Source organism: Rana temporaria, chromosome 3 (genome assembly GCF_905171775.1).
Source record: "Rana temporaria chromosome 3, aRanTem1.1, whole genome shotgun sequence".
Taxonomy (NCBI): Eukaryota; Metazoa; Chordata; class Amphibia; order Anura; family Ranidae; genus Rana; species Rana temporaria.
This window is the reverse complement of record NC_053491.1, coordinates 456,779,182-456,800,298: the sequence shown is the minus strand read 5'-3', so window position 1 is coordinate 456,800,298 and position 21,117 is coordinate 456,779,182. Positions and strand designations below refer to the sequence as shown.

General features: G+C 42.7%; 1 protein-coding gene across 1 annotated transcript in view; it reads right to left on the bottom strand.

Moving 5' to 3' along the window:
- Nucleotides 1–21,117, bottom strand: part of LOC120933473 (mucin-17-like) — a 65,152-nt gene that overhangs the window by 32,032 nt on the left and 12,003 nt on the right. The window contains exons 2-4 of the mRNA XM_040346701.1: nucleotides 10,276–10,812; nucleotides 4,793–4,891; nucleotides 3,149–3,270 (exon numbers count right to left, since the gene is read on the bottom strand). Coding sequence (XP_040202635.1) covers nucleotides 3,149–3,270; nucleotides 4,793–4,891; nucleotides 10,276–10,812 — 758 coding nt within the window. The remainder of the gene's footprint in view (nucleotides 1–3,148; nucleotides 3,271–4,792; nucleotides 4,892–10,275; nucleotides 10,813–21,117) is intronic.

Sequence of the window (21,117 nt, the reverse complement as noted above, 5' to 3'; positions counted from 1 at the left end):
ACCCTTAATCTCCATAGGCAACATTAAAAAAATTCAGCAGGTTGCATGTTTTGAGTTACAGAGGAGGTCTAGGGCTAGAATTATTGCTCTCGCTCTAACGATCGCGGTGATACCTCACATGTGTGGTTTGAACACCGTTTTCATATGCGGGCGTTACTTGCGTATGCTTTTGTTTCTGCGCGCGAGCTCGTGGGACGGGACACGTTTTAAAATGTATATTTATTTTTTCTTATTTATTTTAACTTTTATTTTAAATTTTTACACTGTAAAAAATTAAATGTCATTTGAAAAAAAAAAAAAGTCCCTTTACGAGCCATGGGCGGAATTGACGGTTTGACGTCGCTTCCGCCCTGCAGTGGTATGGATCTGGGTGGGGGCCATCTTCCCCTTACTCAGCTCCATACCAAGCCAGGTAGATGATGTGATCGCCTTCGCTGCTGCTGCAGATAAAAGTGATCTTGCGGCAAAACCACCACAGAGACCACTTTTATCTGAAAGTGGACCGTCTGCTGAAGAAAAGGATACTGGGGTTATGGTAGCTAGCTGCTGCCATAACAACGTTATCCCTCTTCAAACAGCCGACGTATAACAATGGGGGGTGGTCCGTAAGTGGTTAAAAATTAGCGAGCCAATTGTGCACTTCTGTGTCATCTGCAGTCTTTTAAGTCTCACTGAGGCCTTGTACAGACGAGTAGACATGTCCGATAAAAAAAGGTCCGCGGACCGTTTTCATCAGACATGTCTGCTGGGAGGTTTTGGTCTGATGTGTGTACACACCATCAGACCAAAATCCCCGCGGACAGAGAACGCGGTGACGTAGACGACACCGACGTTCTCTGACACGGAAGGTCAATGCTTCCACGCATGCGTCGAATCAATTCGACGCATGCGCGGGATTTCAGGCCAGCGGACATGTCCGATGATTCGTACTAACCATCGGACATGTCCGGCGGACAGGCTTCCAGCGGACAAGTTTCTTAGCATGCTAAGAAACTTTTGTCTGCTGGAAACCTGTCCGCTAGGCCGGGAAACTGTCCGGTAGGCCCTACACACGGTCGGACATGTCCGCGGAAACTGGTCCGATGGACCAGTTTCAGCGGACATGTTCGGTCGTGTGTACAAGGCCTGAGAGATGGATAGAAATTGGTCAACACCAGGAAAATTTTGGGTTGAATTCAGACCTGAAACGGACCAAAAAGACGCACTGGAGCCGCATCGGAGATATGTGAACCGGCTCCATAGAGAGCCGGTCACAATCTCCTGCTATTGCGAATTGGATGCGGGGATCCCACATCCAATTCGCAATAGTGTGAACTCAGCCTTAAACATAGTCTATTTGTTAACCCTATTAGCCCTACAGATGGTAAGAATTTACTGCAACGATTTGCCTTTCAAACCCTGCAGAATCAGTCATTCTTATCAGCAACCAAATAACAACATTTCATTACCAATGGCAAACCTTTAGTTAGCAATAGCAACAGTCAATGACTAATAAAATAAAATTCATACCTAGTAACAGACATTTAGCGATCAATGATCCTTGACCAAAAATAAACACTCATTAACAAATAAGAGACACCCTGCAACCAACAGTAATATTTAAAACCAATGGGGAATGTTCACTAATACCATTCAGTGAACAATGGAAACATTCAAGGACCAACTCATTTTATTGCTCTGACTGTCCTAAACAGCCAAAGAGGCATATATACCATAATTTATGTGTAGCAAGGTCTCAGGCCTCATTTGATCTGATGAGAACCTCCAGGGCCAGGGACAGCTGACATCCTTTTGTATGTAGTGGGTTGTGAGGCGTGGTAGGTGCAGTGTAGTTAAAGCTATTGGGCGCCAGACACTTCTTGAATGCAAAATAACGTTTATTTCTCTTAACAAACTTTTTTTGGGGAGAGAGGGTTAGGGTCAGGACACCCTTAGGTAATTGCAAGCTTAATTGGCAGACTCCGAGACTTCAACAGAACAGCCATGCAGGGAAAGGCATCCAGCAAGCTGCCACATCTGTGTAGGGATGCCGTCTCCTGATGTAGCTTAGACAGGGAGCTCCTCACAAATTTACTTGCCAGGAAGAGTTATCCTGGTTGATTGATAGAGAATCTATTGATTTCTCCCTAAGTTTGGCACGGTTGCACTTTTCTCTTCTACCACTAGGTGGCCGGGTACTTGCTGATACTAGATATGAGAAGGGCAACCCAAGGTCAGGTTTGACGTCCGGTAGTGACGAAACGCATAGGGCGGAGCCTGTGACAGTAACGTCATCAAGTTTTTCCTTTCAGGAAGTTGATGGGCAAACCAAAAGAAAGCGGAGAGAAGCCTGTGGAGAAGACGCAATCTCCACTATGAGACACATTGCTTATCGCTAATAAACATTTTACTTCTTGTAAGTGCAACCCACTTATTTTTTTAAATTTATCTATATAAAGTTCTGCTCTATGGGAGCTTTTCTTCAATTTTTTCTTCTATTTTCTTAGTGTAACTGGCGTGTATGAAGGATCTTTTCATGGCTTTCTCCTCTGCAGTTTGTTACCTGCACCTTGCACGGATGGGTGTTGTTTAACCCTCCATTTATGGACTGCAATTCTATTGGGGCTTTGCTTTAGTTTTCCTTGTTTTATATTTATTTTCACTTGAAAATGTGAACATTTTGTAATGTTGTTATGGTATTAGCGCTGCATCTATTTTTTTATATATTGTGCCCGGAATAGGCCCCATCTCCGGCCTAGCAGGCCGGGCAGTACAACACATGTTCATCCACACAGCCGTCCAGGTGGCACAGAACATAGATCACCTGACTCCACACGAATATATAGGCTCTCCAAGCAGGCCAAGAGATTCAAGAAAACCCCTGTCCATTGGCTGAGACAATCCACATACCCATAACCTGACCTTGCGTTGCCCTTCTCGTATCTAGTACCACCAAGTACCCGGCCACCTAGTGGTAGAAGAGAAAAGTGCAACAAGGCCAAACTTATGGAGAAATCAATGGGTCTCTAACAATCAACCGGGATAACTGGCAAGAAAATTTGTGAGGAGCAACCCTGCCTAAACTCCAGGGTGCTACATATGTAATTGCTCTTTGAGTTGTCCTTTACAAATAAATCTAACAAGGTATTAAATATAAAATAAATGCCACCTCTTTTATAAATTCATCCTCAAACTCTTTATATTCAGTAGATGAGGAATTCTGGAACTCATCCTGATATGCTCTGTTAGTGATTTTCATTTCCACCGTTACTGTTGCTAGCACAGTTTTGCCTATAGGAAGGATAAACATTGGGTTAACAATGTATATAAATGTCCAAATATACCTATACATATTTAACTGTATAACTAAATCATTTCCTTCCTTTTCTTAACCACTTAACCCCCGGACCATATTGCTGGTCAAAGACCAGAGCACTTTTTGCGATTCGGCACTGCGTCGCTTTAACTGACAATTGCGCGGTCGTGCGACGTGGCTCCCAAACAAAATTGGCGTCCTTTTTTCCCACAAATAGAGCTTTCTTTTGGTGGTATTTGATCACCTCTGCGTTTTTAATTTTTTGCGCTATAAACAAAAATAGAGCGACAATTTTGAAAAAAATAAATATTTTTCACTTTTTCCTATAATAAATATCCCCCAAAAATATATATAAAAAAAAAAATTTCCCTCAGTTTAGGCCGATACGTATTCTTCTACATATTTTTCATAAAAAAAAATCGCAATAAGTGTTTATTGATTGGTTTGCGCAAAAGTTATAGCGTTTAGGAGAGGGGGGCCGCACTCTGTCCCCCCCTCTTTGGTGCGGTTCAGGAGAGGGGGGGGGGCGCACTCTGTCCCCCCCTCTTTTCTGCGGCCGGCCAGGTTAACGTGCTTGGATAAGGGTCTGGTGTGGATTTTTGGGGGAACTCCACACCATTTTTTAAAAAAATTTGGGGTGGAGTTCCCCTTAAAATCCACACCAGACCTGAAGGGTCTGGTATGGATATTTGGGGGGAACCCCACGTAATTTTTTTTTAAATTGACGGCGGGGTTCCCCTTAATATCCATATCAGACCTGAAGGGCCTGTTAATGGAATTTGGGGGGACCCCCACACTTTTTTTTTTTTTTTTATGAATGAATCATCTCTGAATTGCCAGAGCCGACAATTCATTAGAACCGCAGAAATTACACTTTGTGCAGGGACAGTTTTTCACATGCTGACTTTACACCCCCCCCAGGTACGAAATTTAAAGTAATATTACACTTTAAGCATTATTAAATTCACTGCTCCTGAAAAAACGTCCGTTTTAAAAAAAGAAATTGCATTGATACATGTTTCCTGGGTCAGGACCCAGGTCCCCAACCACTTTTTAGGACAATAACTTGCATAGTAGCCTTTAAAATTAACACTTTAGATTTCTCCCATAGACTTTTACAGGGTGTTCCGTGGCTTTTCGAATTTGCCGCGAACACCCCTAATTTTTCGTTGTTCGCCGAACAGGCGAACAGGCAATGTTCGAGTCGAACATGAGTTCGACTTGAACTCGAAGCTCATTCTTATTCTTCACACATAATTTGCATTTGGATTTTTCAATCGATCCGAATTTGAAATGTTTTGGATTGAACATGTGGCATTAATTAGAAAACTAATAAACAAAACTAAACCATTGTCAAAGGAATTCGTTACTATTGTCATTCGGAGATTCGGATACATTTGAATTTCCGAATAACCAAACATTCATTTGATTTGGCTGAAGCGAATTGCACACATCTAGTTTACACACCAATGGATTATCCATTCAGGAATGACTTACCAATAACAACTCTGTCACTTGGAGTCTCACAAAATTCTCCAATGAAGTTTGGACAAATACATTTACCTTCACTATAAGAACCTCCATTTTGACAATAGGCTGGGGGAAACAAATAAAAAAACGTTAAATGGACATGATTCAGTAAAGTATAATCCAGATGTGGAATGTATGAATAAACTTATAGGCCCGGATTCAGATACGAGTTACGACGGCGTATCTCCAGATACGCCGTCGTAACTCTGAGGCCTTGTACAGACGAGCAGACATGTCCGATGGCAGAATTTGGTCTGATGTGTCTACACACCATCAGACCAAATTCCCCGCGGACAGAAAACGCGGTGACGTGGCGACGACGTAGCGGTGACGATAACCCGGAAGTTCAATGCTTCCACGCATGCGTCGAATCACTTTTCGACGCCATGCGCGGGTTCTCGGGCCAGCGGACCTGTCCGATGAGTCGTAGTGACCATCGGACATGTCCGACAAGACAGCTTTCCAGCGGACATGTTTCTTAGCATGCTCGGCCAGGAATCCGGTCCGCTAGGCCCTACACACGGTCGGACATGTCCGTGCAGGGTCGTATCTATGCGCCTGATTCTTAGAATCAGTTACGCATAGATTTCCCTAAGACCCGACCGCCGTAAGTCTCTTACGCTGTCGTATCTTAGTTGCATATTTACGCTGGACGCTAGGTGGCGCTTCCGTATATTTACGCGTTGAATATGCAAATTAGGTAGATACGCCGATTCAGAAACATACGTCCGCCCGGCGCATATTTTTACGTCGTTTACGTAGTTCTCAATTAGGTCCTCTTGGCCATGCAAATGAGGACTTGAAACAGGGTCAGCAGGGATTGGTCCGATAGCTTGAATAGGAGGACTGATATGTGTAATGAGACAGAAGCCCCAGGGGGCAATAAAAATACACTCAGGCCCCGTACACACGTCCGAGAAACTCGACGAGCAAAACAATGTGTTTTTCCTTGTAAAGCCGCCGAGGATCTCGCCAAGCCAAGTTTCCCCATTGACTAACAAGGAAATAGAGAACATGTTCTCTATTTGGCTCGACGAGTTCCTCGTCGGTTTCCTCGGCCAAAAGTGTACACAATGCGCTGTCGCACTTTGAATGGCAAAATTGGCGTCCTTTTTTCCCCACAAATAGAGCTTTCTTTTGGTGGTATTTGATCACCTCTGCGTTTTTTTTTTTTGCGCAACAACTAAAAAAGACTGAACATTTTGAAAAAAAATAAGTACGTTTTCTCTTTCAATTACGGGCACTTATATGGCGGCACTGATGGGCACCGATGAGATGGCACTGATGGACATCGATGAGGTAGTACTGATGGGCACCGATGAGGTGGCACTGATTGGCGGCGCTGGTATGCGGCACTGATGGGCACCCATGGGCGGCACTGATGGGCACTCATAGGTGGCACTGGGCACTCATAGGCGGCACAGATGGGCACTCATGGGTGGCACTTATGGGTGGCACTGATGGGTACTTATGGGTGGCACAGATGGGCACTGGGCATGGATGGGCACTGTGAGGTGGCACTGATGGACACTGTGAGGTGGCACTGATGGACACTGTGGGGTGGCACTGATGTATCCATGTTGCCAGTCAGTGCCAATTTGTGGGCACTGATTGGCATCTTTTTTTTTTTTTACTGCCCTTTTTTTTTTTACTGACTTTTTTTTTTTATTGCCCCTTTTTTTTTGCCCTTCCCTGGTGGTCCAGTGTGGGCTTTCCTGGTAGTCCAGTGTGGCGACCCGAGGGGGGGCTGTGCTGATAAACAATCAGCGCGAACCCCCCCTGTCAGGAGAGCCGCCGATTGGCTCTCCTCTACTCGCGTCTGTCAGACGCGAGTGAGGAAGAGCCATCAACGGCTTTTCTTGTTTACATCGTGATCAGCCGTGATTGGACACGGCTGATCACGTGGTAAAGAGCCTCCGCCGGAGGCTCTTTACCGAAATCGGAGATGCAGGGTGTCAGACTGACACTTCCCGGACGTCAATCTCCTATTAACCGGGCAGGAAGTGGTTAGAAAATAATTTTAAAAGTCCACAACACAGGCAGTGAAGTCTTTGTTTTTTAGAAAATCCTGGTAGGCTGACAATCTTCAAATGTACGAAAAAAAAACACTTCTATTGCAATAGATTGCTTTTCAGAAGGCAACCCTGTAAACACAGCTTCACCATTCCTTCGTCCCATGCATTGCAGGGCTGTTGCAGGGGGATTGCAGGACTGTTGTGCCATGACCCAGTAAACTTGCATATCAGTGGCGGTAATGCCCATGCAATGTGACATGCTTGTGGGGAGGTACAGCATGGTGCAGTGGCAGTGAACACTCAGGTCCGGATTCACATAGATGCGCGTAACTTTGTGCGGGCGTAACGCATCCTATTTACGTTATGCCTCCACAACTTTTACTGGCAAGTGCCGTATTCTCAAAAGAAAGTTGCGGCGGCGTAGCGTAAATAGGCCGGCGTAAGCCCGCCTAATTCAAATTGTGAAGAGGTGGGCGTGTGTTATGTAAATTAACCATGACCCGACGTGATTGACGTTTTTAATGAACGGCGCATGCTCAGAGTCCAGTTGCAGTAACAGAACTGTGTTGTAATTAAAGTTCAATAAAGCACGACCACCCTGAAGGAAGACATCCTGACCAGAGACACTCACAGAATGTTGCGACACAGAGTATAAAAGCAGGTTTTCGGGTACACCAACAGTGTTTGTTTCGAGGACTGGCCTGGCCAGTCTGTACCCAAATGAGGAGGCTTCCAGGAATGGTAGTGTGTCCTTGCACTTTCCCTACTAATCTGGAAGTTCCCCCTGCTGCTAATCATCGCCCCCGATAAATGGGTGACCTGTCCCTACACTACCCACACATGAAATGCATTCCAAGCCTGAAAGCTGGGGTCTGAAATAGACTCTGCGTGACCCAAGATGGCTGCCAGAGTCAGATGTGGTGCCAGCATTCAATTGGACAGCTCCCCCAGTAACCCAGGAAACCATAGCGGGACCATGCTCCACTCAACCCACTCTCCCTCTGCAATGCTGCTGCGGCCGAGTGCCACCTTCAGTGGAGAAACTAGATTGCACCCGCCCACATGCTGTTTAATGTTTAATGCAGCCTTAAAGCACAGCATCTTAGCCACCATGGCACATATAGAGCCCTGTGTGGCTGTAAGGCTTTGTTCAGGCAGGCAGTTGGAAGTTGGTAATACCACAGCTCAACTGTCCCCCTATCCACATGTGTGAACAAACACTTGAAAAACAAATTAAACCCAACTTTATAACCTTTGTTGCGATTTTGAGGATATTTAACCTGTTTATGCTAACTGTACGGATTAATGCAGTGGCTGGGCTTTAACACAGAGGTGCCACTTTATGCATCCATGGGGAATGGCTTTTCTGTGCTGAGAGCAGCAACCTCACTGCGTGCCCTCGGCAATGTAACTAATCTGACAATTGATTAGGAAAGGAACTATGGACTTTATAGGCACCCCAAGGGTCACAAAATAAGTATAACATACAAAACTTTTATTAATTACTACTGATAAAACCACTCAAAATAGCAATAGGCAAGAATATGGCTTCACATAATTATGGAAGAAAGAACTCCCCCTCCATATGATGCAGGATCAGTCCATGTAATGGGTTTCCAAGGTTATAATCAATTGGGGGTTCCCCAAGGATGGTGGAACCAATGAATTATTCTTCTATTCACAGAAGCTGTGCCCTGGGTGGAGGCCAGTAGTAAGGGGAAAAAAAACAAATTGTGTAAATTTATGTAGTAGTAGTTAAACAGAAAATTAAGGTAACCCTTCTTCCATCCAGACATATTTTCTTTTAGTACTTTTAAAGGACACACCATTTGCAATATGATAAATTGGACCACGCAGGCCTGCTATAAGGAGTTTGGCATATCCTTAACTGTCACAGAGATAGCATGAAAATATAGCTGGAAGCCTTCATTAGTGTTTCATTTCATTGCATCCTGTACATTGTACCGGTCATCTGTAATATATATATATATATATATATATATATATATATATATATATATATATATATATTATACCGTATTTGCCGACGTATAAGATGACTGGGTGTATAAGATGCCCCCCTATTTTTACAGCAAAAGTGTTGGTTTTGGCATATACTCGCCATATGAGACGACCCCCTTCCTACTAGTCTGTCTGGAAGCTGAGGGATAATCAGAAGAACCACTGACAGGAACAACCGCTGACAGAAACTGGCGTTTTTAAGCTTTTTTTCAAATCTCACTGTGCCATTACATTACATTACATGCCTCACTGTGCCATTACATTACATGCCTCACTGTGCCATTACATTACATGCCTCACTGTACCATTACATTACATTACATGCCTCACTGTGCCATTACATTACATTACATGCCTCACTGTGCCATTACATTACATGCCTCACTGTGCCATTACATTACATTATATGCCTCACTGTGCCATTACATTACATGCCTCACTGTGCCATTACATTACATACCTCACTGTGCCATTGCCCACCTCATTGTGCCATTACATTACATGCATAGGCGTGCGCACAGGGTGTGCCAGGTGTGCCCAGGCACACCCTAATCACTCTGTGCAGCACAGATTCCCCCTACTGCCTAGGACCCCCCTCCTTCCCCTTGCAGCACTTCCGGCTTCCCTACTCTCCTCTCCCTCTGGCTGTTGCTGCAGGAATGTTTTAGGATGTGTGGGGAAGGGGCCAATAAATATGTAACTTACCGGCCCCTTCCCTTTCATCGTGAGTGATCGGTAGTACGTGTTTGAGCTTTGGGGTGCACACCCTAATGCAATAGGCTGCGCACACCTATGATTACATGCCTCACTGTGCCATTGCCTACCTCACTGTGCCATTGCCTGCCTCACTGTGCCATTGCATACCTCGACGATCTCCCTAACTTATCCTGTATGCAGAGTTTGTCAGACTGCGGGCGTCCATTATTCAGAAGCCGCGCCTCCTCCTCATGCTGTTCCCGTGATAGGCCGAACACTAATTTTCCTAGCAGAGCCTCTGTTCATTGTTCCGCCTATCACGGATGTCCTCTCGTCCGAGGCCGTGGATGATAAGGCATCGGTAATAGGCGGAACACTGAACAGAGGCTCTGCTGGGAAAATGAGTGTTCCGCCTATCACGGAACAGCATGAGGAGGAGGCGCGGCTTCTGAATAATGGACGCCCGCAGTCTGACAGACAGATACCGGCGTATAAAATGACCCCCGAGTTTTGAGGCATTTTTACATACAAAAGGTCGTCTTATACGCCGGAAAATACGGTATATATATATATATATATATATATATATATATATATATATATATATACACATCTATTACTCTGACTACAAGACTAGGGGAGCATCTACTTTACTATTTTTCTGATGTCTAGCAATTTGGTAATATAAACATAAAAACATAAATACATATTGCTTACGTGTTGTTAGGCCAACAGGTCTTGTTGTGAATATATCTGTAGCAGTTGATGGTGTCTTAAGGTCTCCAGCGCCTTCCCCAGAGCCTTCTGGAGTCGTGAATATTATCGTCACTGTTTCCTGGGTTGTGTCAATGTCTCCAGAGCCTTCTGGTGTTGTGTATGTTTGCGTAACCCTCTGCGTTGTTGATTCTATGACTCCAGAGCCTTCAAATCTTGAACCAGATTCTGATTCTGATTCTGCTATGATTTCAACATTATGTGAATACCCGTGGGCAACGTTTTCCTGTAAAAGTTTTGACTCTTGCTTGGCATGAATTAATTGAGGATGTATGACAGAATACTTTTTTCTTCTTTCGTAAATATTTTCTGTATTTCTTGGTAGCTTCTGTTTGTTTGGTAAAGGAAAAAATTCCTGTTGTTTTATTTTTTCCTGTTCTTCTTGGTTCCATACATATTTTGTTTTTTGCTCATTTTCTATAACTTTAGTAAGATCTCGGGGCTCTAAAGCTTGCTCTGGCGGAACATTACACTTTGCCACTAAAGAAAGCAATAGAGACATATTACCATTTAGAAACTTTTAGGATGAAAAAACTACAAATAAGTCAGTTTTGCATAAACTCCAGTCATGATGTCAAAATGTAGACAAAATCAGGCTGTGAAGTGACCAAGTCCAGTTTTCCAACACAGGGAGAAAAAATAAATCCTCACCAAATGCAATAATGACACCCAAATACAAAAAGTATAGACCTTAAAGCAGTAGTAAACTGTGGCTGGCAAAAAAAAGGCAATGTCATAATGTACTAGTATTCATCACATACTAGAATACTGTCGCCGCTGACAACGGCAATTTCTGGCACGAGTCTCACAAGGAACAGAAATGAGAAAATATCTCTCTCCCCAAAGGGGCCATAGACAGAAAAAAAAAAAAAAAAGAAATTGTAGGTCTTCCAGGCTCTATTAAAAGCTGTTGAATTTTTATTTTTTTGGTTGGAGTTGGACTTATTTTGGCTCAACAGGGGGACATATTGTTAATCTGACCATTCTTTCTTACCATCACTGAGTCAACTAATTCCAGTCAAAAGGCCCTTTAAATTTGATTTGCACTTGCTGTGAATGACATCCGAGGCGTCGGGCGAGACACATCGTTTTCCTCGTCGAGTTCCTTGTTAGGCTTGTCGAGGAACTCAACAAGCTTGCTTTGCATACACACAGTCAAGACAAAATCTCCTTGTTCTCAAACGCGGTGACGTACAACACATACAATGGCAGGAGAAGTTAGATTCCACTGGCACAACCCTTGGGGCTGCTTTTGCTAATCTCATGTTACTGCGTGTTAAGTAAAAGTTTGGTAAGAGACGATTTGCACTTTTCAGTCTGTTACAGCATGTAAGACTGTAAAAATGTATTATCTCCATTACAAATGCTACTTTTACTCCCGTCTCATACTTTATTCTGAGCATGCAAGGGTTTCTTAGCATACACACCATCGTGTTTCCCGTCGAAAACCAGCCCAATGAGGAACACGACGAGGAAATTGAGACTCCCGTAGAGGAAAAAGAGAACTTGTTCTCTTTTTTTCTCGTCGAGTTCCTCAACGGTTTCTTCAATGAAAAACGTACACACGACCGGTTTCCTCGGCAAAAAAGCTCTCCCACCAAGTTTCTTGTTGGATTCTGTCGAGTTTCCCGGTCGTGTGTACGAGGCTCCAGACGTATTAAATAGGTCTTATTACATGTAAAACCCTGTACACACGACCAGTTTTCCTGCCAGGAAAACTGCCAAGAGAGCTTTTGGCCGGGAAAACCGGACGTGTGTATGCTTCCTCTCAGTTTTCCCGACAGGAAAACTGCAGAGAATCCCGGAGGAAAATTAGAGAACCTGCTCTCTATTTTCCTGCTGGGATTCCTGGCAGTTTTAAACCCGGCAGTTTTCCTATGAGGAAACACTGCGAGGGAGCGTACACACAGCCGAGATTCCTGGCCAAAGCTCTCCCCGCAGTCTTCCCGACGGGAAAACCTCTTGTGTGTACACGGGGAAAGTTACCAAGCAGGTTCTCGGTTTTCCCGTCGGGATTCTCGGCGGACTTTATACCGCCGGGATTCCCGGTCGTGTGTACAGGGCTTTATATTTTTCCTGAACAAAAACCACATTCACAGCTAGAGTTTCATTCATTCAGGGAAAAAAATTCCCATCCTGTTTTTTAAAATGTTCTTTTCACTATGGTTGAAAACGATTGTTGATCTGTCCCCATTAACCACTAAAATTGTCCAAAATGTCCAGAAAGTTGAAATTTTCAAAACACAATTCTACTGGTGTATGGCCTTCTTTGCATGCTACACTCAATTCTCTATTTACAATAATAATAATAATAATAATAATAATAATAATAATAATATAAATTATAGATATTAAAACACATTTAAATATATAGATACAAAATTAAACTATAGCAAGTGGTTAGCATTGTTGTTCTTGGCAGTAATGGCAGAAAAAAGACCAAGTGGTCCAAAATGGTCTGCCCCATTTGTTTTATTTCTCTGTGATATATATATATATATATATATATATATATATATATATATATATATATATATATATATATATATATATATATATATATATATATATATATATATATATATAAATAAGTACTGATCACGTCACTATTTTTCTAGGTAAATATATTTCTGAAGGTTCTATTGACATGAAATGTTCCGCACATGTCGGTAACAACCCATACAATCCATACATACAAAGAAACCAAAACAAATAAGTTCATAAATTAGGTTATGTGTAATAAAATGGAATGACACAGAGAAAAAGTATTGAACACGCTAACTGAAATTAATTTAATACTTTGTACAAAATCCTTTGTTGGTAATGACAGCTTGAAGACGCCTCCTGAATGGAGAAACGAGTCGCATGTGTTGCTCGGGTGTGATTTTGGCCTATTCTGCCACACACAAGGTTCCGTGGTTCTCTTCTATCAACTCTGATCTTTAGTTCTTTCCATAGATTTTCTTTTTGATTCAAGTCAGGTGATTGGCTGGGCCATTCTAGCAGCTTTATTTTCTTTCTTTGAAACCAATTGAGAACTTCCTTGGCTTTGTGTTTGGGATCATTGTCTGGCTGAAATGCCCTCCCTCGTTTCATCTTCATCATCCTGGTAGATGGCAGCAGATTTCAAGAATGTCTTGGTCCATTTTTCCATCCATCCTTCAATGATATGAAGTTTTCCAGTACCGTATACTGAAAAACAGCCCCACACCATGATGTTCCCACCTCCAAACTTCACTGTTGCTTTGGGGGATGTTTTTGGGGTGATGTGCCATTTGACCTCCAAACATGGGGCCAAATTCTCAAAAAAACTGCCTAACTTAACTTTCAGCAGTTAAGTTACACAGGCGTTACATTTCTACCTAAGTGCCCGATCCACAAAGCACTTACCTAGAAATTACACGCCGTGTAACCTAAGTGCCTCCGTCGCAAGGCGGTCGTCTGCTCGAGGGGGCGATTCCTATTCAAATGAGGCGCGCTCCCGCGCCGGACGTTCGGCGCATGCGTGTGACGTCATTTTTCCCGACGTGCATTGCGCGAACGTACTTTACGCCGGGCTTTGTGGATCGCGACGGGACAATAAAGTTGCGTCGAAAAAAAAAAAAATACGCGCCGGGAAAAAAAATTCAAAATTTAAAAAAAAACGCGGCGATCGAAAAAAAGGTTTGTTTTTACAAGGTCTAAACAGTTTAGGCCTTGTAAAAGCATCCCTAATTTTACGTATGCAAAACGTAACTTACGCAGAAAACACAAAGCTAAAAAGTACTCATTTGCATACGCAAAGCGGCATTTCGACTCGAAATGCCCCCAGCGGCGGATGCGGTACTGCATCCTAAGATCCGACAGTGTAAGTCTATTACAGATGTCGGATCTTCTGACTATCTTTGGAAAAATCCTTCTGAGGATCGTTTCCAAAGATAGCCACAGGGATACGCAGGCTGAACAGCAGTTCCGCCTGCGTATCTCCTTTGAAGATTTGGCCCATGGTGTGTATTGTGGCATCCAAATAGTTCAATTTTGGTCTCATCTGACCAGACTATATCCTCCCAGGATTTCACAGGCTTGTCTAAATGTTGTGCATCAAACTTTAAATGAGCTTCAACATGCTTTTTCTTAAGCAATGGAGTCTTGCATGGTGAGCGTGCATACAGGCTATGGCAGGTGAGTGCATTACTTATTGTTTTCTTTGAAATAATTGTACCTGCTAATTCCAGGTCTTGCTGAAGCTCTCAACTAGTGGTCCTTGGCTCTTGGACAACACTTCTGAGATTTATTTTTACTCCTCTGCCAGAAATCTTGTGAGTAGCACCTGGTTGTGGCCAGTTTATGATGAAATGATGTTCTTTCCACTTTTCGGATTAGGGCCCCAACAGTGCTCACTGGAACACTGGAAGTTTAGAAATCCTTCTGTAACAAGTGCCACTAGTATGTTTTGCATCAATAAGGTTGTGAAGTTCTTGAGAGAACGCTTTGCTTTTAACCATCATGAGATGGTTTCTTGTGTGACACCTTGGTAATGAGACACCTTTTTATAGGCAATCAATTGAGACTGAACCAGGTGATATTAATTTGCACTGACAAGGAGCAGGGTTGCTTTCTAATTACTGACAGATTTCAGCTTTTAGCTATTTAGGCTGTACCTATCCATTATGAAAATACACTTACAGTATGAATTGGCCCTGTTGCATTAATTATGAACTTATAATGTTATTATACCTTGTTACTAATATGGTTACATTTTGTATATCATTGTAATTTTAACCAATATACTAGGTATGCTGTGTTATCATTGTTGTCACCATATTTTATACAAATTAAAGTAATGACTGCTAATTGTTGATTTGCAATGCCTCTATTTAATGTTTTAAAGTGGGGGTTCACCCAAAAAAAAATTGTAACATTACATTCAGGCGAGTTGTTAGAATGACATTAGGCTGTTTTTTTTTTATTTCCTTTCCGTACATACCGTTTTATATATATATGTTCACCGCGGCTTCTGGGTATAATCTGCGGGACTGGGCGTTCCTAATTGATTGACATGCTTCCGACCAGCGCATACAGCGCGTCACGAGTTGCCGAAAGAAGCCGGACTGCGAGTCGGCTCTATACGGCGCCTGCGCACCGATGTTCGGCTACTTTCGGCAACTCGTGACGCGCTGTATGCGCCGGTCGGAAGCATGTCAATCAAATAGGAACACCCAGTCCCGCAGATTATACCCGGAAGCCGCGGTGAACATATATATATAAAACGGTATGTACGGCAAGGAGATTAAAAAAAAACAGCCTAATGTCATTCTAACAACTCGGCTGAATGTAATGTTAAACATTTTTTTTTGGGTGAACCCCCACTTTAAGTTCCAATGCAGCAGGATATTGCCACATTATTTCTTGTTATGTATTTCCTGGGATGCATGCTTTGTTTAAAGTCCCACCCATGCCTCTCTCTTTTTTCAAAGTATCGGGGATAGTAGGTGTCTGGCTCTACATACCTTACGCCTCCCACAAAATCCCCAAAAATTCTCAGTCTTAGTTCTGTATGTCCAATAGATTTCAGCTTGTGTCTTGGCTTTCCATGCCTTTTTGCACTTCGCTTTCTTCATGTGTTCAATACTTTTTCAATGTGTCATTCCAATTTATTACACATAACTTAATTTCTGAACTTATTTGTTTTGGTTTCTTTGTATGTATGGAATGCATGGGTTGTTACCAACATGTGGTTGAAATTTCATGTCAACAGCACCTTTAAAAATAGATTTACCTAGAAAAGTGGAGACACGTTCAATACTTATTTTACTCGCTGTGTAATATATATATATATCTATATAGATATATATAGATATATAAGAAGGCCAGTATGGTGGCCTGAGTTTATGGGAGGAGCCCGGAGGGTATTTAAGCAGCCCACTCACACATGCTCTTTGTCGGTTCAGTGTGCGGTACTACACGTCACTGGGCCGACTCTTTCCAGCTCACCTCATGTCCGTGAGTCTGCGCATTCAATCGCATTCAACACCCTCCCGCCCTTCCCTTTTTCAGGGCACTTCTCAGCATATCCTTCTACAATTAACTACCCATTACTTACCTTGGGTATGCCCCCTTTTCTTGGCATACTGACCAGACCACCAAGGCACACTTCAGGTCTATTTATGTTGTAAGTCTTGTCGCGTGTTTATGTGATCCACATCTCTCTCGGTCAGAGGGTAACGACCATAAATATATATAGTCTGTTTCGTATTTTCTAAACTTTTGCTCTCCACATGATGTTTGAATGCCTTTCCCATATTTGTGTGGGCTTCTTCCCAAAACATACCAGTAGATTACCTTACCTTACTGAATGGCCCGGATTCACATACATCAGCACATATTTATGCCGCCGTAAGCGTATCTCTTTTACGCTACGCCGGCGCAGCGCACAGAGGCAAGCACTGGGGGCCAAATCTTCAAAGGAGATACGCAGGCGGAACTGCTGTTCAGCCTGCGTATCCCTGTGCCTAACTTTGGAAACAATAATCAAAAGGATTTTTCCAAAGTTAGGCAGAAGATCTGACATGTGTAAGACACTTACACTGTCAGATCTTAGGATGCAGTACCGCATCCGCCGCTGGGGGCATTTCTCATTGAAATGCCGCTTTGCGTATGCAAATGAGGACTTAAGCAGATCCACAAAGCTTTTAAGCATTGTGGTTTCTGTATAAGTTACGATTTGCTTGCGCAAAACTAGGTCTGGTTTTACAATGTGTAAATTTAGTACACCATGTAAAATCAGACCTTTTTTTCGATCGCCGCGATTTTTTTTTAAATTTGAATTTTTTTTCCCGGCGCGTATTTTTTTTTTCCCGACGCAAATTTATTGTCCCGTCGCGATCCACAAAGCCCGGCGTAAATTACGTTCACGCGCTGCCCGTCGGGAAAAATGAAGTCACACGCATGCGCAGTACGTCCGGCGCGGGAGCGCGCCTAATTTAAATGGGAATCGCCCATTTAAACTAAGAACGCCTTGCGACGGATGGAGTTAAGTTGCGCTGCCGCAATTTTCCGGGTAAGTGCTTTGAGAATCGGTACTTAATTTCGGAAAATTGCGGCAGTGTAACTTAACTCCCTAAAGTTAAGTTACGCACGATTTTTGAGAATTTGGCCCTGGATTCACAAAGCACTTGCTCCCACTCGCTGTTAAAGATACGCTGGGTTTCCTCGGCGTAAGCCAGTGTAGGTGGAAGTGGGCGTGAGCCATGCTAATGAGGCGTGACCCCATGCGAATGATGGGCCAAGCGCCATAGAAGTACTTAAAATGAACGGCGCATGCGCCGTCCCGTGGCCGCATCCCAGTGCGCATGCTCAGAATCACGTCGAGACAACTGCCTAAGATACGTCGAATTACTGCCTACGACGTGAACGTAACCTACGCCTAGTCATATTCACGTACTACGAAAAAAATAAAAAATAAATCTGCGCTATCAGGGTAACAAGCAGCTACATACAATCCAGTGAAACCAAGGAAAGAAATACAGACAAAATACAAAAAAATGCAGCGCTGGAAATAAATAGTAAAAAGACCGTGATGTCTATATTCAACATTCACTAGTATGAATGTAAAAAAATGAATCCATAAACTAAAAAGTGGTATCAAATATTATGGTGAAAGCACTATAGACCTTATTGAAAAGGCAATGACTATATATGCATGAGTCCACAAAATTATACGTGAAAATGAAAGTCCATATACATAAACGTGGAAAAAATTTGAAATCATCAATGAGAGATCATAGTGACAAGACACCCACGGTGATTCTATTGGAATGTGATGATAGTGATAACACCCGCCACCAACAGGAGGCTTACCGGATGCGGTGGACCCAAGTGAGCTTATACCCAAAGGGTCAAATAGGCTTGTAAGCAGTGCAGATGAGATGGTACAGGAACACACCAATGCAAACGGACAACAAACAGCGATAGGATCTTCGCTTGGTATCAGGTGAAGAGGATACCACAGCTAGGAGATGGCTCATACAGTGGGAAGAGCTTGCCCAAATTATGTGGAGGAAAACGAAAGGCACATAGCGTGATACCGTAAAAACAGAAACGTTTATTTATCGGTTAAAAACACTTACAATTTAGTGGATAAAAAAGGACATCAATGTTTGTAAAGTGCATGGCAGCAGTAGAGTCCCGACATGTTTCGCTACAACTAGCATCGTCTGGGGTGAAACCCTACTGATGCCGCCATGCTTAAATTTGAAATCTGACCTCCTTGGAAACACACCCCTAGGGGATCATCCAATGGGAATGCACTTCCGGGTCGCCTCAGTAATCGTATATTGTTTGAGTGTGTAATAAACAAAACATATAGATTCTGTATTGCAATGAATATTAATGTTATTTGAGACCAATTTGTTAATTAAAATGCACTAACCTGGTCTGTTTGAAAATTAAGACAAACAGTCCATATTAATCCGGTGTAGTGGAATCACATAATATGATCGCATGTGAATCCAGGCTGGAGATCGGGGCCAATGGGATCAGTCAAGGTCACTATGTGAGGGACGTGGATCAATAGTTGATTCGATCGCTGTTACACATCCAGCCGGCATTTGGGTCACGTGACCACGCTGAACGAAGGCGCATAAACAAACCGTCATACGACGCGCCGTTCTGCTCATTCGCTCAGCGTTACACAACCCGATAGAGTGACGTATGTGATGGGCGTGTTCTCACTGGTTCATAATGCGTGCATGCGTGTGCGCGTATACGTGCGTTGCGCTCCACGTTAGACTGGATACAGTGCGCTGCGCTCCACTGTGCGTTCCGGGATACGGAAACAAACAAACAGCCCGGGCAGCCACAGATAATGTATATACGATAAAACAGGGAATAAACGCAGAAGTGACATGAAATTAAACCATCACTAAGGCAGTAAAGTGTATTGGAATAAAAATGTGTATATTTATTTACATACATAAAAATTGTAGAAGTGACTCATTTATTCCATAATAGGAGTCACATCGAGAGGCCAGAATACCAATGGGAAATTGTATATTGGCTATGAATGTCAATAAGCATCCACATTTGTAAAGGCATGACTAATGACCCCTAGAAAAAATAGTGTAAAACATATAGGGGATATGTTATAAAAAGGGGAGAAAATGAACATTGAATTTCCCCAATCCATTGGGTCTATGTCCAATTGGAAATTTCATGTCTGAGCGTGTAAAACTACAAGGCCCAGAAAATGACACTCCCCTGAACAATCCCCTAGGCAGAACTATAAAATTGAACGATAATATCTATGAACATATTGAGATTAATACAATACATACTGTTAAAAGTATACATAAAAATCTAAAACACTGATAAAACAAGTGTGAATGAAAGAAAAGAAATAAATATTGTCTCATGGGAACATACTATATGGGCATAATAATATGTCTCAAATGGAACTGATATATTAAAAAATTATAAAGCAGTAAATGAATAGTAGATAGGGACATCTGTGTATTTCCTAGGATTTGTTAATTAAAGAGTTGATGTCCCACTCTACATTAAGGCCCAATGGTGTGTGTGTGCCCAATTCGTATATCCAGAAAGTTTCGAGTTGAGACACCCCACGGGTTTTTGGACTACCTCTCCATGGCGCCACAAATTGATCTATAATGAGAAATTGTGTGCCAGTGGGGTTCTGGGCATGATGTTTTTTGTAATGCCTGGGTACAGTATGGTAAATGTCACCGGCTAAAATAAGGGCTATATGCTCAGCAACTCTTACAGAGAATTTCCGGATAGTGCGGCCAACATATTGCTGGCCACACGGACAAGTGATAAGGTACACAACGTACTTAGTTGAACAGGTACAAAAATGTTTAATAGGGTAAACTTTCCCGGTTGTTGTGGACCGGAACTCAAGGTTCTTAGTCCTGCCTGAGATGTTATACCTACATACCGTGCACCTCTTACAAGGATGGTAACCAACTAACTGGAAAAAGAAAGAAGGACGTATAGGGGGGTTGATAATATTCGGGGCTATTTTACTTTGGAGTGACGGTGCACCCCTGAATATAACTTTGGCTCGTTCGGGTAGAACGGACCCCAAAACTCGGTCATTTCTCAATATGTTCCAATGTTTGGAAACAATGGATTTGACCAGTTTATGTTGTATGGAGAAAGACGTGAGCAATGCCCATTTGAAACTCTCATCTTGTTCTCTTTTTGGTTTGACCTCCAGTAGGGAACTTCTATCTACTTCAAGCGAAGATTTAAGAGCCAGTTCTATGTTGGCAGGATCATATCCTTTGTCAATGAACCTGTGTTTGAGGATGTTAGCCTGTGTAGAAAAAGTGTCTAAATCTGTACAGTTCCTTCTCAACCTGAGGAACTGACTTCGGGGTATGGAGTTCAGCCATGACGGATGATGGCAGCTATCAATTGAAATGAAGCTGTTACGGTCAGTTTTTTTGAAAAATGTTTTAAACTGAAACCGGTTGTTTACAATGTTGATCTCCAGATCTAGAAATTGAATAGTATTTGAGCTGGCAGTATGGGTAAGAGAAATCCCCCTGTCATTGTTGTTCAAATGACTCATAAAAATCTCTAGTGTTTCCAAGCTGCCATCCCATAGGAGGAGGATGTCGTCAATATACCTCGCCCAGAACACCAGTGAAGTGGTATTATAGGCATAGACGACATCCTCCTCCCATTTGGCCATGAACAAATTAGCGAGGCTTGGGGCGTATTTAGCCCCCATGGCCACGCCTCTTTGTTGTAAATAAAATTGTTCATTAAACCAAAAATAAC